The 26,586-nt window shown below is 45.3% G+C and overlaps 1 protein-coding gene and 1 long non-coding RNA gene across 2 annotated transcripts in view; one reads left to right on the top strand and one right to left on the bottom strand.

The window, feature by feature from the left end:
• LOC144762966 (gamma-aminobutyric acid receptor subunit rho-1) overlaps nucleotides 1-26,586 on the bottom strand; it is a 317,065-nt gene that overhangs the window by 29,806 nt on the left and 260,673 nt on the right. The window contains exons 5-6 of the mRNA XM_078648279.1: nucleotides 26,089-26,229; nucleotides 2,708-2,860 (exon numbers count right to left, since the gene is read on the bottom strand). Coding sequence (XP_078504405.1) covers nucleotides 2,708-2,860; nucleotides 26,089-26,229 — 294 coding nt within the window. The remainder of the gene's footprint in view (nucleotides 1-2,707; nucleotides 2,861-26,088; nucleotides 26,230-26,586) is intronic.
• LOC144762968 (uncharacterized) overlaps nucleotides 5,314-26,586 on the top strand; it is a 31,392-nt gene continuing 10,119 nt past the window's right edge. Inside the window, exon 1 of the long non-coding RNA XR_013596161.1 lies at nucleotides 5,314-5,421. This is a non-coding gene — a long non-coding RNA (uncharacterized LOC144762968). The remainder of the gene's footprint in view (nucleotides 5,422-26,586) is intronic.

Below are 26,586 nucleotides of genomic sequence, written 5' to 3'. Positions count from 1 at the left end.
AGAATAATATTGCTAATCTGTGACATTGAGGGGAAAGACTTTAGAAATCCATGCCAGACACATGATAGATGCTGTAGTGTGTCAAGGCTCCGACTGGCCGTAGCAGGCATCAGGCATTTGCCTAGGAGGCTGGAAGGGTAGGGGCAGTTTTTGCAGTGATGCTGCAATATCTTCCCCCAGTAACAAAAGCAGCAGTGCTGGGATCCGGTTTTGTTAAGCAGCAGTAGTTCACGCTTGCATCCCTGTCTCCCCCTACCTCTCCCCCAGGTGGGTGCTAGACCAACCAAATTGCCTGGCTGCTTTGGGTTCTCATTACGGCCCTGAGTGTGTCATGCAATATGCACACAATCATCCAGATGCCGGGCGCGGCTTCAGGAAGCTTTATGAAGCGAGAGCCTGAGGCATGCACGGACACCCACCCTGTTACTCCCAACACAGTGTGACTGTGTCTTCCTTACCAGGGAGGACACAAGGTACACTCAGCCCTGCTTCTACTGCACACCACTAAAGATGCTACCCTTATGAAATTTGGAGGAGTTCTTCTGTTGGGATGGCTGGTTCCAGTTGGCTTTGAGTGTTTTTAATGACTACTAGATATTGTTTTGGTTCTTGTTTTATAGGTATGAGACGTTTTATGGTGCTTTTATGCTGCTTTCTTTCTATATTCTTACTTTGTTTTTGTGATTTTAGTTATTAAAGAGTTTCTTGATACCAAAGCAGCCTGTAGCACTGTTCCCACTAGCCAAAATTGTGCACTTTCATTGAGAAGATACAAGGCTGTGTTGTCTACAGAGGTGGGCAGGGCATGGGTCAGAAACAGGGAGAGGGGCTCTATGACCCTTTGATCCAATATCTGGGTGCAGGAGTATTTTGGTTACCTTATTTAAAAAGGGTCTTAGGAATGCCCCCCCAAAAAAGAATTATTCTTCGCCTTCCAACATATGGATGAGAGACTGTTTGTTAAACATCTTCTCACCATAGATATGCTTGAAACACAATACAAAAATTCTTCAATTTGTCACAAATGAGATTCAAAAGGAGGCATGAGAGCAGTAATAAATACTCATGTCGAAAACTATTGCCACTGAGCCGCCGTGTAACAAATATATAATGATTTATTGCTGCATCACAGAATATTAGAGCACTTTTGATAAATCGATAAATCTGACAGATAGAAATTGTGGAATAAATTGTCGACTAATAATATTGATCCTAATCTGTTGATATTAAACGAGAAATCTCATGATGAGACTTCTGTGCGGATACAGTCGACAGATCGTGGTGTCTTTTCCCCAGAATAGACCATCAAGGAATTGACTTGACCAGGACTGCATAATAATAGCACTAAGTTTATGAATTTGTATCTATGCATCTACAGCGAAATTTAGACCTGCGCAGGAAGGCCTTTACAATGGTAAGTACAGAGATGCAACTCTTTGCATTGGGCAAATGCCCATGCAAATCTTTCGTAGATTTGCAGATTGGTGTGACAAGAGTCCGTTAAAACTCACAAGAGAAATAAATAAACACAGTATTCTATGCATTGTAGACTAATGCCTACCAATGCAGGTGTTTATGCATGTTCAGAGATACACAGACTATCTCTGCAAATTGGTGAACAAACCACTAATGAACAAGTAATTGAAGTATGCAAGGACAAATTATTTCAATATTGCTGTTTTTCTCAGCAGGATGCAAAATGCACCCCAGCACCAATATGAAACCTGGGGTTACATCCATGCCTTTGCCATGCTGGAAAGGGTGGACAGGAACTGCTATTTGGAGGTGTACATTTTCAGCGACCGCCAAAACAAATTTGCAACTTTGTAGGCATTCACAGGCTCTTGATTGGAACTCTTCCCAAGAAGACCTATGTCCCTCAAACCCCCCCCACCCCCACCCCGATCAAAGATTGACTCCACTGGACAATCTGCAGAACTCTCACGTGCGAATAAACACCACTTGTGTGTGGAAATACCTGCTAATGAGAACAGGGAATACCAAAAAATAGAGCTAAACCTATGTTTGGCCTGCTGACAAATAAGATCGCTCAGAATAGCGGTTAATTTGTGCCGGGGCTCTCGTCAGGAGACAGCTTGCACCAGCCCAGTTCTCCTGTTACCGTCGCCTAAAACAGAACCAACTACTAACCATGAAAGCGGGGAGAGGATGTGGCTAATGGCCAGAACTGCCGACTTCAGAGTTGGGAAACCAGGTTTGAGTCTCAGCGATGGCTTAACATCCTGTGATTCTGGGCAAATCGCTTAATCTTTCTGTACCTGCCATAAATGAATGTGTCCTTAACCTGTGCACATGAAAAGTGCTGTTGGTGATGAATAAGCGCCAGTACTGAGCATCGGAAACCACCGGCTCAAACTAATGGTGAAGTGTCATGCCTGACTGGATTTTAATGTTTTATTTATATTTCCACTCATGTATCGTCTCAACCAGCATTGAGCCCAAGAGCATAATCGTACATTTCTAAAGAAATATTGAGTAAGACCCAGGAACACTCCTATCTCATGTGTAAAAAGAATTTCAAACACAAATTCTCAACCAATGGTCACTTACTGCTCATCATCACGCGTCAGCTCATACTGGACCACATCACATTTGGGAAGTCCTGTAGAGTTTTCTTTTTCAGAGTGACATGACCAATAGGGATTTCTAAACATTTCACATATTTTACAGACACATGTGCTCTTACCCAGAGGAACCCTGGCTGGCACAGCCCTCCGATCAATCCAGAAGGACACCCAAGACAGCATGACCATCAAGGTAGCAGGAAAGTAGGTCTGAAGCAGGAAGAAGAAGATATGACGACGCAGTGTGAAGTTGATATACAGACGGTTGTACCATCCTATATGGGTTGAAGAAAAAAACGGAAGGAAGTCTTAGAGCAAAAATGGCAATTTTAAGAAAACTTCTTTAAAATATGTTACAAGCCCAGTCTCTATTTTGCTTCTCCCACCACAAACGTACAACTGATGTGTAATTTTATGGATAAGGAAATCAGCAAATTTATCCTAAATTCAGATGAATATTGGTAAATATAAGCATCCATCTCAATCCACCATGTTCTCTTGAGATACTCTGGTGCAAGACAACTTATGGGCCTGATTCACAAAGGTAAACCTACACTTTTGTGTAACTTTAGGACTATTTGCTATTCACAAAGGCATTTTACTAGTAGTATCTTTACGACTGCTGGATCTCTGCACAAAAAATGTAGGACTGTTCTATCTTTTTATGTACAGAGTCTCCGCAGTCATAAAGATACTACTAGTAACAAACCTTTATGGATAACAAACCATTGAAACGTTACATACAAGTAAGTTTACCTTTGTGAATCAGGCCTCTTGTGTTTAAAAATATATGTTTCCTCATAATCATTTACTTTGTCTGCTTTTCTAAGCCTGAAGGGTGGTTTCCAGAGTGGTTATACTGAGCAGGCAATTACTCTCCCCTGTATTTTCACTGTTTTTTCAGAAAGGCATTTTATTTATTGTTGCCGCATAAGGGCGATTTGGACAACCAATACATTTTTTAAAATGACTCATCTGTTATGGGTCTTTTGCATCAAAGTGATCAAGATTTCGACTGTTGCGTTAGGCCAAGTGATTTGTTATTAGGAACACTGGACTACCTACCAGTAACTATATCCTCTTGTGGGTCAAGGGGGATAAAAACCCTGGCATTATGAGTGTGCTCAGTACAGACAAGGGGGGCAATTCACAGAACTTATCTGAGATAAAATCCTAAGCTTACTACTTTTGGTATTCACAGAAGGCATTTAGTAGTCGTAAAGTTAGGGCTTCTAACTTTACTACTACTAAACTGAGACAAAATCCTAACTTTTCGACTTTCGGTATACACAAACGGCATTTAGTACTAGTAAAGTTAGGAGTCCTAACTTTACTACTACTAAATGCCTTCTGTGAATACCAAAAGCAGTAAGTTTAGAGGGTGCCATTGTTAAACAATTTGCAAAATGCAATGTGGATCAAGTAACCATGGTTATAACTTATTAGAACTTTAAAGAACACTATGCAAGGTAATTCTTGTATCTTACACTAAGATCCATTTTAGAAAAGAAAGTGCAAAATTGAGCATTGAAATCAAATTGGTCCAGGTATATTAGCCAAAATATGATTCGCTCTAAACTCCACTTAAAATCTCTAATCACCTTTTTCCACATGTATCTAGCTCTCCTTTTGATCCTTTGGCCTCTCCCTACCTTTCTGTATACTCTCCTAATCTCTGTCGTCTCTGCCTCTCTCAAACCTTTCCCCACTGTCCCTTTTTGTTTGCTACTGCAACTATCTTCCCATCCTGTTCCTCCTGCTCTCACTCTCTCTTGCTTATTCTATTTATTCTCCTTTCTTTCCCTCAATCCTCCCTCCTTTTAAAGAACCTCTTCTCTCTGTCTTCTTTTCTATCTTCTTTTTACTTTTCAATATTTTTTATTTTCTCTCTAGCCCTCTTCTTCATAGACCATGTATGGCAACTGAAACTTTCTCCTGGCTATGCATAGCCGTTGGCAGCACCTGCCACCTTTTTTTGACCAGTGTGCTTTTTGCTGTTCCCCAATCCCAGAAGCCTACCATCCTGGGGTCCGTCCGGCACTGGAGAACTCCCCTGTGATCATGGAACTAAGAAGTTAGTGCAGCGTGGCCATCATGTCCCTGCATCTTGTTGTCAATTCTTTTTGGACAGGACATCAGGCTGCATGGATTTGGTGATTTTTAACTGTTTTAGGGAAGATAATGATTTGTTGATCCCCACCACACTACCTTAATGGTGTGGTGGACTTCAACAGGAGGTCCATAGTACTGGAAAAGAAAATGTTTCTGGCAAAAACATCAGAAACATTTTATTTTCCAGAAACTAGCTCTCCTTTTGATCCTTTGGGCTCTCCCTTACTTTCTGTATACTCTCCTAATCTCTGTCATCTCTGCCTCTCTCAACCTTTTACCCCACTATCCATTTTTGTTTGCTGCTGCAACTATCTTCCTATCTTGTCTCTCCTGCTCTCTCTCTCTTGTGTATCTATTTACTCTCCTTTCTTTCCATCAATCCTCTCTCCTTTTATAGAACCTCTTCTCTCTGTCTTCTCTTCTATCTTCTTTGTACTTTTCAATATTTTTTACTTTCTCTCTAGCTCTCTTCTCCACAGACCATGTATGGCAACTGAAACTCTCTCCTGGCTATGCATAGCCATTAGCAGAACCTGCCATCTTTTTTTGACCAGTGTGCTTTTTGCTGTTCCCCAATCCCAGAAGCCTACCATCCTGGGGTCCGTCCGGCACTGGAGAACTCCCCTGTGATCATGGAACAAAGAAGTTAGTGCAGCGTGGCGATCATGTCCCTGAAAGTTGTTGCAAATTCTTGTTGGACAGGACATCAGGCTGCATGGATTTGGTGAGTTTTAACTGTTTTAGGGAAGATGATGAGTTGTTGATGCCCACCACACTACCTTAATGGTGTGGTGGACTTCAACAGGCGGTCCATAGTACTGGAAAAGAAAATGTGTCTGGCAAAAACACCAGAAACATTTTCTTTTCCAGAAACTAGCACTCCTTTTGATCCTTTGGACTCTCCCTTACTTTCTGTATAATCTCCTAATCTCTGTCATCTCTGCTTCTCTCATCCTTTTACCCCACTATCCCTTTTTGTTTGCTGCTGCAACTATCTTCCCATACTGTCTCTCCTGCTCTCTCTCTCTTGCTTATTCTATTTACTCTCCTTTCCTTCCTTCAATCCTCTCGCATTTTATAGAACCTCTTCTCTCTTTCTTCTCTTTTATCTTCTTTATACTTTTTAATATCTTTTATTTTCTCTCTAGCCCTCTTCTCCATAGACCATGCATGGCAACTGAAACATGCTTCCCACGAGTCCTGAGTTTGATTTATCATTTTGCTATATTGTCCATTCCACTGTGAGCGCTGACGTAACACAGCAAAACAAAAATGAAAGCAGACCGTGATAATGGAATCTGCCGGGATCCACAAATGTCCACCACACACGTTCCTACACTTTTCCTAATAACAATACTACTTGTGTGACTTATCTATCAACTGAGAGAAAACACAAGGAATCCCCCTAAGACATAGGGAAAAATCAAGATTCTGCCTTATGAATTGACTAGTTCTGAGTATATGAGTAGCTCTGGTATTTTGGCCAGGGCTCTGTTGGCACCCCGAAAATCCTCAAAAAACAAACAGAAGCACCAAGGGGTAAGTAGTCAGCCCCCCCCCCCCACCCAACAATATATTACAATAAGACCTGACCTACTCTAAAAAGTATCTTATAATTCCAAGGATCAGGGGTATAAATTCCCCTTACACAGCAGTACAAATGTTGCTTGCCTGTATGTCCTACTATCCTAATTTATATCCAACTTCGTCATGTGCCTAACATCTACTTAGCCCCCTTACCAAACCTGATGAAATCATTTAACTTCACCTGTTACAACTATACAGATGAATCTCAATTCATTAAAAAATGATTGGTCTGGAAGACCTCTACAATGTAAAACTTGATGACTGACTCTGGGCCATAAACACATGGATAATGAATAACAATCTAAAGCTAAATACAACAAAGAGAGAAAATATGACCTGCAGACAGTGGTAATAATCCCAGCCTCCCATCATATGGATTAAGGAACATGAGGCCCCTCCAACATCATCAAGAGGAGTCATAAACCGAGTGGTAACCAGGGATTCAGACCAATATTTGATTCCACACATTAATAACATCAAACAGAGTGCCTTCTACACAATGAAAACACTTTGTTGCTTCCTCCCCTGTGTTGGATACAACAGAAGCTGCAAGCTATCCTCCCACTCATACTCTCCAAGCTTGACAATGACAACAGCCCTTACCTTGGGGCACGCGCATTCATCATATGCACCCAACCCAACTCACCCGAAATGCTGCTGCAAGACTTCTTCTCTATTATCACCCAAAAAAATTCAAAACTCCAGTATTGCAATCACTCCACTGGCTACCTATAGCAAGGAGGGCAATGTTAAAGGCTCTTTTCATTGTCCACAGAGCCACCAAGGAAAATCACTGCTCTTCCTATAAACACATTTCAAGCACTTTAGGCTTGCAACAATTATCACCATACCATAAGAAATCTTTAGGAGGTGCTGCTTTTTCAGAAAAAGCTGCCAAGCTCTGGAACTCACTACCAGCGATCATTTGAGGCATCCAGGAACACATTTACTTCAGAAGACAGTTGAAAACATGGCTATTTCCAAGACAGCTACACCCACACATTCCAGCAAGAGAACCCAGAAAGACAGTCACACCCTCAAATTCAATCTTCAGCTTACAATATAAAGATTGGAAACAACCCTACCAGCAAAGTACCTTTGATAGGCAGGTAAATTAAGAAGGGCTGACCTATGGTTCGCTGGGATAATTTATAGTTATGTAATTTGATATTTTAACTCGCATATGCATCACCAAGATTTGTTTTGATCCTGTTGGAATCTTTTTATCCGTCACACAGAACGACTCAACAAAATGTGCAGTCTTTCTTTTCACAGTTCCTGCATGCAGGGCAACTGAAATTATGTGATTCTACAGCTGTGTATTTTTCCGCATGATAATGGATTTTCTGCATTTGCCACATAAACCATCATCTGCTGCATAATCTGCAGATTTTAACCCCAAAAAATGGTTCTTGATTAAACAAATCAAAAGTTGCTAAAAATGCTGCATCATGTGCAGCTCCACAGTGGAAGGTCAGCCGCAAAAGTTGACTGGTCACCTTTCAGGCACTTATAGCTGTATTTGGATTTGGATTTGAAACTGGTCCTAACAAAGTGAAACCTTTGCCGAGACAGTGCTAACAAGTAAAAATTGCAAAATAATGAATTAAAACTATCACAAAATGTACCGCATTAAGCCATATAATTTGTCTTTTCGCTTGCCAAATAATTCATTTAACGTTGCCATAAAATTATAATCTGGGCCCCCCCCAGCCACATAATTCCAGTGGCCCGCCTGTACCCTTGTGAGATTGTCACATAGTTCACTTTCTAAAATCCTCTCACTTTGCAGTCGGAGAAAGACAAGAAAACATCATCTCCACATTAAAAGAGAAAACAGCCATTTGTCAATAGACATAGCCTGACATTTTACCTTTGTTTTTGAACATGCAGTGAATGTATCAAGACAAAAAAATAATTTTATTGCTAATTCACCTTCTGAACTCCAGTGTTTTTTTTCCAATTAGACGGTGTGCATTCAAACGTGAATTCAGTTTGTTAAGATAAATTGATTTTAAACTGAGTTTCCGATAATTAGTGTAACAGCTGCCTCCTTCATTTGTGGGGGGGAGGGAAAGAATTATATGGGCTGGCCCAGCCCTCAAATGCCCTCCGTGACTACGGCCCTGTCTCTAGCTCACATGTGTTAACTTACAAGGTCTTCTAAGTCAGTTGACACAGCCTCCATTTTTGAGAGATGTGTTTGATAATACCTGATCCCTCTGTATATGCAAAGGGTGGTGAGCTATGACCCATCTATCTCTCTTTATGGATGATGACATTATTAAGATTCATTCTGAACTTGTCATACATGGAATGCTAAAAAGCTTCAGTGGTTTCTGTAAATAAACCTTTGTTAAGCAACGAGTCTAAAACTAAGCCAATAATCCCAGTGAACATTTTACTATTTAACAAAGAGGTTTTCCATAAGTCTTCTTGAGTTATATCATTGCTTAGCCTGCCTTAGGATTTTACTTTCTCTTCTGTCCTAGTTGGCGAAATATATAAGCTTTTCCTCTCAACAGGTGAGAGGATTAATTTCTTTACTTGCAACATAGGGCCATATGTATCAAGCCAAATTGCATTCGCAAACGCAATATGGCAAAATGGTATGTATTAAGCAAATCTGCGTGCAAAATAAGGAATCGCAAAATTTGTGATTCCTTATTTTGCGATTGCATTTAAGGAATCGCAAATTTTGCGATTCCTTAAATGCAATGTAAGAAGCAAAGAAAAAATGCAAATTGGCCTTAAGGATTCGCAAATTACCACCAACTTCAAGTTGGTGGTAATTTGCGATTGAAATTTTATTTTTTTCATTTTTCTAAGTGCAATGTGAAGCACCTTTGTGTAATGGGTCCAAGGTTATTTCCCATTCACTGGTGGCCACATCAGGGAATGCAAACTATTAGGCCGTACTCAAGTGCTCTCCCCTCTGATTGTTAAGGAACTTACAGCCTGATTCATGTACGGGCCGTTTTGCGTGGCCCTAATAGCGATTCATAGCGACTCGCTATTGAGGACACGCAAAACGGCATTCATGTACATTACGGGGAAAAAAAAGCGACTCGCACGCGGGCGCTAAATCCGTTAGCGACTAACTTAAATCGCAGAAAAATCGCTATTTCCGGCAACCTGCGTCGGGAAAGCGACTCGCAATCTCGTGCAATCGGGAATGCGACTCGCAATCTCGTGCGATCGGGAATGCGACTCGCAATCTCGCGCGATCGGGAAAACGGGAAGTCGCTTTTCGAGCACAGTAATGACATCACAACCAGGAAGCAGGCAGTTCCCACGCCCAAACACCACATTGAGGCAAACCTCGAGGGAGCAAGTCGGAAAGCAGCAGCTAAACTAGTGATAGCGACTTTACTACCTAACTGCTGCCATGTCTGAGGAACCTGTTCCTGGCCCCAGCAACAGCGCAGGGCGTAAGAGGAAGCTGAAGTTCTCAGAGCAGGAGCTCGAGAACCTGATAGAAGGGGTGGTGGCCAACCACGACAGACTCTTCGGGATCAACTCCAGGAAGGTCCCAGAGCAAGACAAACGGAGGATCTGGCTGGGAATAGCCTCCAGCGTGAACTCCGTGGGTGTGGCCGATAGGTCATTGGAGGAGCTCAAGAAGCGATGGTATGACCTCCGAGGTCGTGCCAAGGAGAGGGTGGCGGAGCGCCTTGGAGAGGCATCGGGCACTGGAGGTGGCGGACCTACAGTCCCTCCCAACACACCCTTGGAGGACCAGGTCGAGAACACCCTTGAGAGGGAGGCGTGCGTTGGCGTCACACCTCTGGACTCCTCCCGCCCCACCCAAGACACCCAAGGTAAGTGGCATGCGACTGCGACCCTGTCCCCTATGACCGTCCCTGACCAAATAGGCTCACATAATGGCCCTTAGTCATGCCTTTGTTGCGCATCAGGAAATGCCCTGAAGCATTGTGGGAGATGTAGTATGTCCACAATGTAGTAGTACCACAATGCAGCCAGACAGGTTCCAAAGTACGCAAATCCACAGCCATCGAGGGAATGTCACCCAGCATGCATGTAACATCAGCACGTCTGGCAGTCACATGCAACTAATGAGTATCCACTTACCCTCACAGGTGGCGCAGAAAGCAGTGACAGCGAGAGGCTGCAGATAGATGAGGAGGCCCAGGAGGAGGATTCACAACCGGAAACCCAGGCACCAGCCCCTGCCGCTGCAACAACACCAGCAGCCAGGCCCACCACCGTTGTGGCCTCTGCATCAGCCGTCCCACCCGCAGCCAAAGCCAGGCCCCCCACCGTTGTGGCCTCTGCATCAGCCGTCCCACCCGCAGCCAAAGCCAGGCCCCCCACCGTTGTGGCCTCTGCATCAGCCGTCCCACCCGCAGCCAAAGCCAGGCCCCCCACCGTTGTGGCCTCTGCATCAGCCGTCCCACCCGCAGCCAGAGCCAGGCACCCCACTAATGTGCCTCCAGTCCCTGCCGCACCAGCAACGCCTGCTGTGACACCACCTGCAGCTGGTGCTTCATCATCTGGGCCTGCGACAGCGGCAACACAGCGGCCAGCCACTGTGACAGGCCAGCAGATCAGGCGTGGGAGTTCTCACCGTCACACCACAGCTCCAATCAGCAGGAGGGGCAATGGACAGCGCCATGCCTGTTTGAGCGTAGAGAGGCGCATGCTCAGGATCCATCAGCGCCAGTCACAGCAGCAAGGTGCCATACAGCTCCAGCTGCACAAAATTGGGCGCAATGTGGCGGGAGTGGGAGAGCGCATGGACCGCATGACGGCGGCCATGGGCCGCATGACTGCAGCCATGGAGGCAAACACTGCTGCGATGAGCAAGCAGCGCAGGGCAGCAAGCCGGCGCCACCACCAGCTCATGAGCCGGCTGGCCTCCTACAGCAGGTCAAATTATGTGGCTGCAAATGCCACCTCACAGTTGTCGCGCCGGTCACTCACACAGCAGCACCAACTAGTTCAGTGCTGTGAGGACATCACCAGGGTCCTGGAGCACCTAACCACCGCGGTAACGGCACTACACCCTCCAGCTCTACCTGCCACTGTAGGGGGTGACGATGGCAGTGAGGGGGCTTCAAGCGTCAGCAGCCAATCTGCAACACTAGTCCCGCCACTTAGGCGCAGCACCAGGGCAACGCCTGGTACAGGTGCCCCGGAGGAGGATGAGCCACAGAGGCGGCTGGGCATAACACGCAGGAGGCGCACTTGACTCTGTCCGAAAAACACTGGCACAGGCTGACAATAAGCCTGCCATGTACTTTCACACTGCAGTATGAAGGAATACTGTTGGTTGTAAATAGTTGTACTGATTACCTTTTTCTTGTGAATGAAACAAATATATTTATTTTGCTGCACACATTTGCCTTGTGTAATCATTACATTTTGCATGCAATTGTGATATGTGGGGTGGGGGAAGAGGGTGGGCTAGAAATTGTTCGCTGTGATGTGGTTGCGACGTCTGTGGCCTTCAGCTGGGTTCTCCCCGCGTGCATGGTGCGCATGTGCTGGTGGCCGGTCGTCCCCTTCTGATTCACTGCCTGAGATCTCAACAGGTATCCGGCGCTTGGTTGCAATGTTATGAAGCATTGCACAGACAGCCACAATGCGGCAGCAGGCAGCAGGACTGTAATACATGGCCCCACCTGTCTTGTGCAGTATACGGAACCTGCTCTTGAGCAGGCCAAATGTCCTTTCTATACAGTTCCTTGTCCGGATGTGTGCAACATTGTAGCGCCGTTGCTGAGGTGTGGCAGGGTTGAGGTAAGGGGTCAGGAGGTATTCCCGTAGGGCGTAGCCACTGTCACCTGAATGAGAGGAGCAGATGTTGATTGCCTGTGCAGCGCAGTGACTTTATTGCAATGTGACATTGTCGACAAAGTGTACTTACCAAGTAGGTGTCCTTCCCCAAACTCTCCCCTGAGCAGTCATGTGTGGAGTCCGCTGTGCCTGAAGATAAAGGAGTCATGGGTACTCCCTGGGTACTGGGCGACAATGTCAGTGATGATGGTCTTGGCATTGCAGACCATCTGTATGTTGAGGGAGTGGTAGGACTTCCTGTTGCGGTACATATACTCCGTGGCAGCTGGTGGGCAGAGGGCGACGTGGGTACAGTCTATGCAGCCGAGGACATGGGGAAAATGGGCTACATTGTAAAATTGAAGTTTTGTCAGGTCCAATTCCTGTTGGCTCGTGGGAAATGTGATGTGGCGGTGGAGCTGGGTGAGCATGGCGTCAACGAAAGTGTGGAGGCAGCGTGACATGGTGGGCTGGGATATCCCCCCAGCAGCCGCTACTATGCCCTGGAAACTGCCGGAGGCCAGGAGGTGCAGGCTGCACAATACCTGCACATGTGTAGGCACCGAATTGTTTCGCCTTGTTGGGTGCTGCATGAGGGGGTCAAGTTCATGTATCAGCCAGATGATCATTTCCCCATTCAGCCTGTATTTAGCATATATCTGTTCTCTGGTTTGGCCCAGCAAGGTGACCCGCTGCCGGTAAATCCTTTCCTGCCTCATGCGTCTCCTCCGTGCTGCTCGCTGTAGTCTTCGCCGCCTCACCACCATGTACATTCCTGGCATTGTGGAACGCCTAATGCTGCTGCTGAATGTCCTTATGTGTGATTGGTCAGGCCTGGACCTGTTGGTGATTGGCCAACTGTTTTTCAAATTTTTCTTAATCATGGCTTTTATGGTTACCACCTGCTTTGAGTTGTCCTTAATTTGCGCCGCGCAAAAGTGCGATTTTGGGGTTTTCCGCTATTGTATATTTTTCATGAATGCCGATAGCGAATATATTGCGTTTCGCTATTCATTTCGCAGATTCCGTGGTTGGTCGCTATTTCCGTATCGCTAATGCTCGACTACCGGGACTCTGCGACTATTATAGCGTAATCGCTATTATAATCGCTATTCTGTGTTTGCGAATTCGCTATTTTGTTCTTGAATGCCAATTCCGTATTTTGCACCCGCAATTGCATTTTCGCAGCCATTGCGGGCGCTATTTCGCTTCATGAATCAGGCTGTATGTCAGCAGTGTCTATAGTGCCACCTCGCCATTAGGAGCAAGGCCCTGTGGCCCCAAATGCCTGCTTTCATTCTTACCTATGCTGGCAATATGGCAGTGCTTTGCGATGCAGCGAGTGCCCTCTCCTTGGGCGCTACCAAGTCAGGATCCTCTATAGCTAAATTGGGCCGCTTGAGAGAGAAGCTGCTTCACTCTGCTTCTCTTGTTGAGCAGCGCTGCTGGTCGGGTTCCAGTGTTCAGAACTGCTCCTGCTCAGCAGACAAAAAAGGTAAGGTACTCTTAACACTAGCATGGGGGTAGTGCTGATGTTATCATCAGGTTTCCGACCCCTACCAGACCTCAAACGAGGGTGCGATGCCCTCAGCGGCATCGCACCCTCTTGGGGGCTTTGGGGGCTTTGTCAGGAATAGATAACGTCATGCGGGCTCGACCTGCTGGTCACAGCAGTTTTCAATCTGGGGAAACAATCCGAATTACAGGCCAAAGTGGTATCGGCACCCTCTCCTACCATACGGAGTTGCTGTGGTACTCTTGATCAGGGCGCAGACTCTTCTTAGATGATCGCCCTGCTTGGCATAATGGGTTCCTGATTTCGGCAGTCACAAGTCTTCCACACCTGGCCCAGTTCACAGGTGACCCGTGTGGCATACAGGTGAACTTGGTGCTTCCCACCCAGTGCTTCCACTATGGCTCAGAATAACAAGCCCCTTGTATGGCATAGGAAGATGGCAAAGCCAATGCTACATAGGGCAACTGCTTGATTGGTTCACAGCCTCACACCTTGCTCAGGGAATTCTTGTGCATGGCTCCCCGGTCGACCTTGCTCTCTCCAGGGCACCCTGGTCCTGGCAAGCAGGCAATGGTGCTCCAGCCTGCAGGGCAGGTGAGCTTGGTGTCCTGAATGATGTCTCCTAACCCAGCAGGAAGACTAGCAGGCCTTTGCCCCTGCTTCTGGTCATAGGCGGAAGTCTTTCAGAGACTCTACTCTCTACTCCCACAGCCCATCTGGCTGCTTGGCAGATGACAATTTTGTGGGGACTGAACCTCTCCTTCTTATAGTCCATTTCCAGACACCAAATGTAATTTAGGATCTGGGTCTTTGAAGTTTTATGTTGGGGTTCTGATTCTTTTAGCATTTGTACTATTCATCTTCCTCAAAGAAAAAAGTCTGTCACAGCAGGCACGACTCCAAAGGTGATTGTCCACAACATAATTCATGGGAGTGGAATGAGTTTACACTAGGATGGCAGCCACAGTAATATGTAAGTAAGTAAGTAAATATTTTATTGTTTGGTTAATAAAAACATTTACCATTTTTCACATAAAAAGAACATAGCAGCAAAATTCATAGTTAAAAAGTCAAATAGCATATCGTAAAACATTATGTCCTTGTGTTAAAATGGTCGCAGCAGTAATTAGTAATTAATATCAGATACAATGAGTTGGCAAAATCTTTTTGATCATTCTTTGTCCAAACGACTTTCCAAGAGTTTTACTGATGTTATCGCTTATGGTGCCTGAAGAAGAATTAAAAAGGGATAGGAGTCAAGGAAGCATATTCCAATAGTTAGAAAGTCAGTGTTTGGGTCTCTGTAAGAAGACAACTGTACAATGGTCGATTGGTCTATTAACAGCGGCGATGGTGTGTTACTGTTGAGTGTTATGCTCCAGCATATGTCTTTCAGATGGAGGTTGACCTGAATATTTGTTGTTCACTGAAAAGTGGCACTGTGAGAGTCTTTTGGTTGCAGTGATAAGGATTGCTGGTCTCTTGGTGCCAGAGCTTTTTCCCCTGCCATTTCCATAAACAGTACAAAGCGACACAGTAACTGTACATCTCCACCTCCGAGGCATGCCTTCACTACTTGTCTGCAGGATCTTATCCCCTTGCTTAAAAAGATGGGATTTAGTAACAATCTCCGTTCAACTTGTAGTTCTCTGAGGATACACAGTAAGTGTTATGTTATGTTATGTTATGTTATGTTATGCACTTTTATTAGGCGCACAGCTGCTCCAGCGAAGGAGCGTCCTGGCGCCGCGACAAGGTAGCAGCATAACACAACAAGGTAAAAACACAGTAGGGTGAAGCTAAGGGAACAGAAAAGTTTTCACCGCGCGACGGAATGAGAGCAAGTCCCTATGGGCGCGAATCGCCAGGGGAAGGGAGTTCCACAGCATAGCTGCGCGGACTTGAAAGGAACGTCCACCGGCTCTGCTGCGCTTAAAGCGGGGGACAACAGCTAGTTCTAAGTCAGCAGATCTTAGTGCTCGCGCCAGAGTGTATTGAGCCAGAAGTTTGGACAAAATCACCGCTGGAGATCCCTTGAGTATTTTGTAGGCGACACAGAGGACCTTAAACTGAATCCGCTGAGCCACCGGGAGCCAATGCAACGTTCGCAAGGTACTGGAGGTAGGACAAGATCTAGGTAGTCCTACCACCGCTCTCGCAGCGGCATTCTGGATCCGCTGTAAGCGACCGATTTCAGCTTGGTTTAAGCCAGCGAATAGGGAGCTCGCGTAATCCAGCCTGGAGATGACAGTGGCTTGGATCACGAGTTGCCGGGTGGTGGCATCAAAAAACTTGAGCACTGGACGTAGTCCCCGTAGAATGCCAAAACAACAGGCCGCCGTACGTTTGGTGTGACATACAAACGTAAGGGAGGGGTCCAGCCATACTCCGAGGTTTTTAGGCTCGGAGACAGGGAGAGGTGTAGGACCCAAATCCCCAGGCCACCATCTCCCTCCCCAAAGTTCCGGTTGTTTCCCAAAAATCATGACCTCGGTCTTGCTAGCGTTCAGCTGGAGACAGTTGGACGTCATCCAGCCAGCGACCGCCCGCAGTCCTTGTTGGAATCTGGGTGCATCCACATCAGCATCCCCGCTGATCGTGACCGCTAGCTGGGTGTCATCGGCGTATGACACCATAGTCATACCCCATTGTCGGACAACCTCAGCTAGCGGCCTTACGTATAGATTAAACAACGTAGGACTCAGCGAGGAGCCTTGTGGGACCCCCAGATCCAGCAGATGGGGTTTGGACTGGTATGGAGGGACGGTCACGCTAAAGGTCCGATTAGCTAAGAAGGACCGGAACCATTGGAGAGCGGTACCAGTGACACCAGCCTCCTCTAACCGACGCAGAAGGATAGGGTGTGATACGGTGTCAAAGGCGGCGCTCAGGTCTAATAGCACCAGCGCCGCCGTTTGGCCCGCATCAAGCACGGAGCGCAAGTGCTCCACCATATACAGCAGAGCCGTCTCCGTGCCGTGACCTGCTCGAAACCCATTCTGCGTCGTATCGAGGATATCGGCTTGGTGAAGATGTTCCGAGAGGACCGCGTTTACATGCGCCTCAGTCACCTTGGCGGGCCACGGCAGAAGTGAAATTGGCCGGTAATTTTCGGGCTTACTCCCGTCCAGGCTTGGTTTTTTGAGGATAGGCCGGACCATGGCCTGTTTCCACTTAAGTGGAACTGCGCCAGATGTAAGCGACTTGTTGATCAAAGAGCATAGCGGTGAGATGTCGTGCACCGCAAGATCTTTGAACACAGCCGGACAGAGTGGATCTGCTGGGGACCCCGACTTCACTTGGCAGGCCAGTTTGCCAAGGCTTTCAGTTGTTAAGGTCGGAAAAGAGTGCAATTCCTCAGCGGTCAAGGGTTTAAGAGGTGTATCTGCGGGTGGAATGGCCGACGGAAAAGCCCTATGGATAGCATTCACCTTTTCCACAAAGAAATCCGCCAGTATTTCACAGTGCTCCACGGAGCTCTGGAAGATCGCAGTCGCCTTTTTGGTGGTAAGGTCTTTCAACACCTTGAAGATGGCTTTAGAGGGATTGGCACTGGTCCGAAATTGTAAGGCGTAGAAGGCAGCGCGGGTTCTGCACACTGCTCGATGGTAAAGTTTCACAGTGGCTTGGTACAAGATCTTCTCCTGGATGTTGTAGGTTTTGCGCCATGCCCGCTCTGCACGCCTACAAGAGGTCTTGAGAGCCCGCAGCGCATCGTCGTACCATGGGCTGGTATTCCTAGCCCCTGATTTACACCAAACTGTGGGGATAAGGGAATCTAAAGCCCTAGTCACCCAGTTACAGAAACCATCATAGCCTTGATCTACCGCCCCAGTTATGTCTAGTGGGTCGGACGATAAAAGGTGGTAGAACTCGTCCAGCTTAAGTTTATTCCAACGCCGTCTAGGTGTTGGACAAACCACTGGTTTGGGCTGCGTAACAGGTACGGGGCACTGGATCTGTATCAGATAATGATCAGTCCATGCCAGCGGTGTGAGGCTAGTAATGCTGGTTCCCGCAACGTTGGTGAAAAACGGGTCAAGAATATGCCCCCCTATGTGAGTGGGTTGTACGACCATCTGGGCCAGCTGAAGCGACTCTAAATCTGCAATAAAACTAGACACCGATGGGCTAGAAAGATTGTCAAAATGCAGATTCATATCCCCAATAATGGAGAAATTAGAGCACCCAACGGCCAGCTTACAGATGGCATCTGGTAGAGCAGCTCTAAAGGCCACCTCACTCCCGGGGGGTCGATAAATCAATAGCCCCGACAAGGTGAAATTGGGCGTGATGGCTACCTTAAAGATTGCACTTTCACAGCCAAGAATCCTCTGTCCCTGCCACGTACATGGATAACAGGACTTGACCGCAAGAGCTATCCCTCCGCCTCTAGAGCCTCGGTTAGGAGTAAATACCGAGTATTCCGGCGGGAAAGCCAAGTTGAGAATGGCTGTATCGGCGTCCTGCAGCCAAGTCTCTGTCAGACAAAATATGTCTGGCAAATCATGGCATAGCAGGTCGGAGATGTCCGGATGGTGCTTTGCCAGCGACCTGACGTTCAAATTCCAGATGTTAATAAAAGAAGATGAACCAGCAGCCACAGTGACACGCTCCTCAGACCCCCTTCCCAGGGGAGCGGGAAGACTGAACCGCCCACAGCCACAAGAGAGAGGGCCACCTAAGGGGTCCACCCGCGTTGTCTCGCAGGACCCCAAAGACAGACCGATGGCAACTAGTCTGTCTCTATCATAGCACAGCATTGTGGCCTAATGGAAATAACCACAAGGGGCCACAGACCTGCCCCGTCCTGCACGTCCTGCCGCGGACGGGCGCAGACGGGCAGGACTCTGGCACGACTCCGGCCACGCGAGGACACGCCCGCTGCGCGATCCCGCTGCGCTAGGGGAGGAGCTTTAAATAGGTGTTCCCAGGCGGCACATGCGCACTAAAACGCTGGCAGGTCTAAACGCCTCAATCCACTCACCCCACTCCAAGATGGCGGCCAAAATCGAACAGGGCACCCACCCCAGGACCAGACCCGCCCAAACGGCGGTGCAGGGAACAATTTACTGTGCAGGTAAGGGGCGCCTTAAAAACCGGGTCAAATGACCAAATGAAACAGAGAAAAATGTTAAAATTAGCAGTTATCAGTAAAGCGCGCTAAGCGCTCTCGCAGCTGTCAGCTACCTTGTCAGGGGGCGGTATTAGGAGGGACTCGCCTTAAATAGGTGTTCCCAGGCGGCACATGCGCACTAAAACGCTGGCAGGTCTAAACGCCTCAATCCACTCACCCCACTCCAAGATGGCGGCCAAAATCGAACAGGGCACCCACCCCAGGACCAGACCCGCCCAAACGGCGGTGCAGGGAACAATTTACTGTGCAGGTAAGGGGCGCCTTAAAAACCGGGTCAAATGACCAAATGAAACAGAGAAAAATGTTAAAATTAGCAGTTATCAGTAAAGCGCGCTAAGCGCTCTCGCAGTTGTCAGCTACCTTGTCAGGGGGCGGTATTAGGAGGGACTCGCCTTAAATAGGTGTTCCCAGGCGGCACATGCGCACTAAAACGCTGGCAGGTCTAAACGCCTCAATCCACTCACCCCACTCCAAGATGGCGGCCAAAATCGAACAGGGCACCCACCCCAGGACCAGACCCGCCCAAACGGCGGTGCAGGGAACAATTTACTGTGCAGGTAAGGGGCGCCTTAAAAACCGGGTCAAATGACCAAATGAAACAGAGAAAATTTTTAAAATTAGCAGTTATCAGTAAAGCGCCCTAAGCGCTCTCGCAGTTGTCAGCTACCTTGTCAGGGGGCGGTATTAGGAGGGACTCGCCTTGAATAGGTGTTCCCAGGCGGCACATGCGCACTAAAACGCTGGCAGGTCTAAACGCCTCAATCCACTCACCCCACTCCAAGATGGCGGCCAAAATCGAACAGGGCACCCACCCCAGGACCAGACCCGCCCAAACGGCGGTGCAGGGAACAATTTACTGTGCAGGTAAGGGGCGCCTTAAAAACCGGGTCAAATGACCAAATGAAACAGAGAAAAATGTATTTTCACAAATCAATCTTATTGTAGTACATCATACAATATTTCTTCAGTGAGTCTTTGGTCATGCACGCTCTCTCTTTCCTTCCCATGTAAACTTTTATCTGTGAAAAGTCCTTCTCAACATTGGCATTTGAGATGAACAATGCCAAAACAGGCAGTACACAATTTGCTAACTCTAGCCACTGCCATAGCTTTCCATGTTAATACTGGTGCACCGGCAGATTGCAATTCTCTGGGACAGGTACTGCGACATATGCGTTGAACTCGGTGCATAGGCCCTCAGAGTTATTCAAGCGGTCAAAAATGAAGCAGTACTTTTCAAAGTCCGGAGAAATGTCCCCTTTACAGAAGAGATCTAGAACTAGTACAGAGTACCACAGTGAGGCTTCGTTGACTTCAAATGCCATGGTTGGTGAAGGTGCATTTCGATGCATCATTGCAAGCCATTTCTCATGCATTCTAAAATAAAATTTCCTGAATTGCTCCTCAAAATTTCTTTGCTTACCAAGTAGCAAGCATTCTAACTTGGAACATGTTGCAGTGCCAAAGTCACTAAAAGTGTCGCCTAGCCTACTCTCAACTAGGAGATCTTTCACATCCACACCAATTACGATGAATCCTTGGTAGACAAGGTTGTTTTCAGGTTTTTTGATAATGTCCACTACAGCAGTCATTTTTTCCTGTAAAAATCTAGGAATGCAGTAGAGTGTACTTTTTTCACATCACTATGAATATGCGACCGAAGACCGTCACATTTCTTGGCTTTGTCATCATCACCAAGCAAAAATTCTGTAAACGGTCACCACATGGATAATATAGCATTCCCGGTGCCTAGGACTGCGAACCACTAGCTAAATTACACAGTTGGGATGGCTCTTTCTTTGATGCCAACCAGAGCACAAAATGAGAAATATGTGCGTTTCCGCTCCCGTGCTTAACGAAACAGTGCACCAGAATGGACTTCAAAGCCAATAGTATTCTTCATTAACTATGAACATTGTAAAGATGTTTTTGGTATACCATCTAGAAAGTGGCAAGGATCTCTTACAGGAAAGCACTTCAGCTCAAGTATCACTTTTGACAGTTCATCACACAAAAGTTTTCATATAGGTAGCTCAATCACTACAAATACAAACAATATTATGCCAATCTTTGTTAAACTTGCTAAGAACTTTTTGCAGCAACATTCCAAGTGACACTGTGTTCCAATTTTTGTCATGTTTTCACCACTAACCCAAAGCTTGGTAACAGCACTCTTTTCACATACACCTGTCACTTCACCTTGCAATTAATGTTTAAAGCCTGGGGTGTTTGTCAGTTCACCTGCTATCAATATTTACTTGCTAGAAAAAAGGGCTGATGTCTTAAAGGGTTTTACCTATTCTCTGTCTGTGGGTAAATGTGATGGTACACATCGGAAAATATTCTTATAAAACTAGCTATTTTAAATATCAGTGAAAGAATCAAATGGCGACCCTTTCATTCCACACAGGTGGTCAAATGACTCCGCAATAGAAATAACAGCTATAAGAACCGACTTGGGGGGCAGTTTCTAACACAATTGGATACATTGACCACAGAACTGTTTGATTCTATCCTGGGGTGCAGGTGTCATTCACAATCTATAAAGCCACCACAATGCTATCTAAACAAACAGCTGCCCAACCGGGACATTAATCCCTCATGGAATAACCTAAGGAGAAGCATCCGATTATGTAAAATCAACCCCACGAGCAGAAATTTATAGGCAGTAAAAGACTCACAGAAAGCACATAAAAAAGTTATTTGGGACCTTAAGACAGCACAACAAGAAAATGAATGGCTAACGATGTTTAGGATGCTTAAGGAAAGATCTCTTGCTTGTTCCTGGAATTACATGAACAAATTAAGATCACCTTGCCTAACAAGAGAAAACGCAGTTTCTGAATACGAATGGGAGAAACATGTAACCGCCCTTTTTTCCACTCACCAGAAAACAAACAATAAGGAGCCCACCCTGCCGCAAACAGGAGACCCACAAAATGTAACCTCATCATCCTAAATTGTTAAGCTAATTAAGGAATGAAAAGCGATGGAGCACCTGGTCCAAACGGTCTCTCAGCCAGCATTTTTAAATGTGCACGAGAGGACTGGGCTTCTCTTCTGACCCAACATTTCAACTCAGCCTACAGCTTGGGTCAAATTCCAGAAGCTTGGAGAGGTTCCACCGTATGCTCAATATTTAAAAAAGGCGATCCCTTAAAGCCATGTAATTACCGCATAATAGCTTTGCTAAACTTGTAGCCAAAAGCGTATAGCCGACTTTTACTGACAAATCTGGAAAGCTGGGTATTAGAAAACAAGCTGCTCCCCTTTTTCTAAACATACTTCGTGGAGGAGCAGCCACTAATGACAATATCATCGCACTAGCCGCACTTAGCCACCAAGCTGTGCAGCATAACCAACTCCCATTCTTTTGCTGCTTTATTGATTTTACTGCAGCATTTGACAAAGTTGACAGACAGACTGTTTGAAGGAAACTAGCATGCTGTGGTATTCCATCACCTCTTTTAACTGCCATAATCTCCTTCTATGCTGCAACATAGGTCCACGTGAATACAGGCCCGGCTACACTCTCCGCCAAAATACCCACTACTCTGGGTCTGAAACAAGGCTGTGTGTTAGCGCCTCTACTTTTGAATCTATACGCAGCACATCTAGGGAATGTCTTGGCTAACAGCTGCATGCCCTCCCTCGTTTAGGTCATAGATCACTCCACATTCTTCAATATGTGGACGACATTGTTATTATGGACCACACCAAAGTGGGGCTTCAATGAGCACTGACCAGCCTACACGCTTATAATGCAAAAAACGTTCTTGCCATCAACCCAGATAAAACCAAAATACTTGTATTTGGTTGCTACAAGAACAAAAAACAAGTTTCATGGGACCTACGATCATCATTTTGGGCCTCAAATATAAGTATCTGGGGGTGTGGTACCTGAATATGCTCAAACATCCGCTCACAAAAATGCATTATAACCAGCAATCATCTGTGTCTTAGCCAGGCTTAAAAACAACTTTAGCAGCTCGTCTGCGTAGGGAATATGCAAAGTCATTCAAGCCTCCCACCTTCCAGCACTTCAGTATGGCCATCAAGCCTTCCAAGGAGCATGCTCTGAACACCTGGAACACGTGCAGCTGGTGGGATACTAGAAAACCTTTCAACTGCCGAAATACCTCTGTAGAGCAAGACTAAGATTGAAACTTGGGTTTGTGAAACAATCCCTCATTGTCGAGGCAGACTTCCTCAAATTTTACATTTGCATAATAAAACCACCAGAGAATTCTCTCAAGGCCTGACTCAGAGGCACTTTTGAAAATCCAGTATCCCTGTGGAATAAACAACTTAAGAGAACAATAGTGACTACTGCGATAAACCAAACAGCGATCGCTACTCTATATGAAAAAAGACCATTAATAGACAAGTGCGACAGGGCTCATTTCAGCTAGATCAAGCTTCCTCAAAATCAACAAAGTTCTTGCGCCCTTTAAACTCTTCGTATTTGGTAGCAAAAACCCAACCCTATCTATCAGCTACCCTCAAATTCAGAACCTGGAGAGAAATTATGTACATGCGATTGCTAGGCCTACTCAATCCAACATGGGCCAACCAAGACAACGGAGCTGCTTGCAGGTTATGCAATTAAAACACGAATCATGGCCTCACCATCTGTGCTATTTTCCTGCTATGATCAAAGAAAGGAGAATTCTACCAAGGCAATTATTTCTGAAACATGGGGCCCACACCTGCACAGAGGCATTAGCAGTATGCTTTTCTCAAGCGGAGGTTCCGACCCTTACTTGTTGTGGGAGATTTGTAAAAATACTCCGCAATGCACTTCACCTGACCCTTTGCAATGTTCTTATAAAGTCCAGAAATTGATATTGGACTACAACACAAAGAAAGTGGGAGACAAATAACTTTGCCTATGGCACCGGCTATTCCAGGAAACCCAAAGAGTTGGAGAAATGCTTTGGTGCCATGTTGTTATTGTCGCACATTGCAACACCAAAGGAAGGCTCTCCGCAGGAATTCAAAGCGAACCTCAAAGTACTACAATTATCACTGAGCTAAGAACGCTCAATTGAAAAATCTTTAATGCACTTCAATTTCTGTGCCGAACTTTTTGAATATAGTATGGCACCAGCACTTTATCCTGCTCTATTGTGTCCCAAGAAACAGTTACAATTATATAACCCACCTCCCCCAGATAATCGACCCGTCATGTGTTGGAGGATTCTATACAGGGAAAAAAGGGTGGGTTAAATATGTACCCATATATTGGTATGAACTGATTTGCAGTTTTAAACATTTTTTAAAAACTTTTTGTAATAGTTTTAATTAACTGATACAAATAAATTTGATACTGATACAGTGAACGAATCAAACATAGCCAAAATTTTCAAATATGACATTGAAATGATCTGATTCTCAACAGTTTATAAAATGATAAAATAACCCCTACAACATGCTTCTAAACCCTGCATCGTTAGACCAAAGACTGCAAAACTGAAAAAAAGCAAAAGGAAGAAGAAACAATATTTTAGTGACATCCCATAAGAACAAAACTCTAGCAGGATAATATTAGCCCAGTTATTCTTGCTCCTACCTTGTATAACAAAGTTAGATTGTATTGGCCCCTTCAGGATGAAATAAAAATGACACTTTCACTCTCCTTTTTCTTGAACAGCATTTAGTTTGAGGTTGTGCAGGTGTTTATCAGTGGTCATATGTTTACACTGATGAGGGATATTTCGCTCTCGGTTGGGTTTTTATCAGTAATAATAGGTTTAAATCTAAAACAGGACAGCCTACCTGTTCTGTACCCTTCCCAGGCACACATGCATCAAGCACAGAGTCACTACCCCCTGCGCTATGCTGTACCACACATCTACCTGATGTAGACCACGGGTGAGTTAAGAACACAGCAGCAGAACTTTTTAAAAGTGTGAGCAACCTGTTGGCCTCACACCAGTGACACAGGGTAAAAATGCCCTGTTCATCACTACTGAACACTACACAGTATGCTGCCACCACCGTGCTTGTGCTGCTTAACTCCTGGTGGACGTGGTAGTCTTCCACAAGTATGAGGGTAGAGCTTTGTGTGCCTGTCTCGGTCCAACAAGACAGCAATCCATGAGACAGGCCTATGTCATGGCACACATGCATGATCCGTGTTCTCCTATGACAAAAATTCAGCATCAGGGATCTAGACAACAGAATACACCTATGACTATCTTTCTAAAGGGTCCACCTTTATTGTACACAGACACAATGTCGTGAGGGTAGTCTCATGGATTGCTTCCATCTGAGACTAAAATGTCCATAACCTTCTCCCACCAGCCCATGGAATGTGCATTTGATGTTTTATATTGGGCAACATAGAGGCTTTAAGCTTGGGCTAAGTAGTTATATGGACTATTGCATTAGAACAATACTTTTAGCCTTTTCTGGTGTATGTTCTCTGTTCTGATCCTTCCTACTTCTGTGTAAATTTTTTAATGTGTGGTCATTTTAGTATTGAAAAACAGAAACTGTAATTATGTATTGAAAAATCGTCCACCATCGTGTGATTTAGTATTGGAAAAAAAAACGTATTTGTGTGCAAATATAAATTGCTTTACCTATTTTATACACCCGACACAGAGTCTGCCTTTTCATATATATTTCATATGTTACATAGGTTGTTAAGACCAAAATGCCTCTGTACACCATTTCATTGAATATGGAGGGGGTTCTGTGTGACCAGTCCACTGAATTATAGACACAATCACTTGTGATAATTCCTTATGTTTTATCTGTAGATCCCCATCTCGTGAGTGATTAGTAGGTTGCCCCAGTGTTTTTGCATTAGGTGATTTTGACAGCACAACATTTGTTGAATACATAATAGTCTTAAGCATAGACATCCATTCACCCAAATACCAGGGCTAGTAGTAACAACACCATGCATCCTTTGATATAAAGGTACATCAAAGGTGGTACCACTTGTCCCAACTTTAGCCCTATAGATCCTCTCTTTTGCCTCTAGAGTACTAGGAAAAAGAATGCAAGAACACTACAGGATGTATATAGAGCTTAAACACCCTAAATGTATCTTCCTCTTGCTATTTTCTTGGCTTCTGAGATCACAGGTAGCAAGGATACTATCAGAGGTACCAAAGAATAAACCCGGGTTAGGAGCTGTAACCCCTGGCTTGCTCTAGGTGACATAAATGGTCTTGCAAGCTTTCCTGAAATCGTAATGGTTGTTTTTGTCAGATTTTAGTGTGCTTATCTCATTGAAGCACATAGTCAAGCCACACAATGCTCTCACACCCATCCACAGATGAATGTGCCATTTTTACCAAGACAGCATTATTTTTTTTAAACAAACAAAGCACAATAACCTGTACTGCTGTAAAAGGCAAGTCTCGTGGTAGTATGAAAAGCCTGGATAAGAAATTGTGATAGTGAAATCCTTTCGTCTGTTTTTAAGGAGTCATTGCCATTCTTCCAGTACAGCATGAGGTCATCTTCTGTGTAGGCATCTGTGGAGACAATTGCAAATATTTTGATTATCTTTTGCATTTCATTAGTACATCTGTACAATAATTACACTGAACACACTATGTTCTATCACTGGATTTTGCTTGGTTGTGTAATCAATGCTCTTTAGACCTAATCTACTGGTATAAATAATTGATATTATTATACTTTTGGATATAAGTCCTGCCCCTGCTTGATGAAATTCCTGCAACTTTGCAATTACCAGCCAAGCATTACGTGGACATCATTTTAGATCATGTTCTTCCCTTTGCTTTCTCCTAGATGTAATACACTTACAGGAAACTTGCTTGAACTCTGTTGTTTAGTGAAGTATTACAAGATTTTCATTGGTCCGTTGA

The sequence above is a fragment of the Lissotriton helveticus genome, chromosome 6 (assembly GCF_964261635.1).
Source record: "Lissotriton helveticus chromosome 6, aLisHel1.1, whole genome shotgun sequence".
NCBI lineage: Eukaryota > Metazoa > Chordata > Amphibia > Caudata > Salamandridae > Lissotriton > Lissotriton helveticus.
Note: the sequence above shows the minus strand (reverse complement) of the source record. Positions and strands in the feature narration are given on the sequence as shown.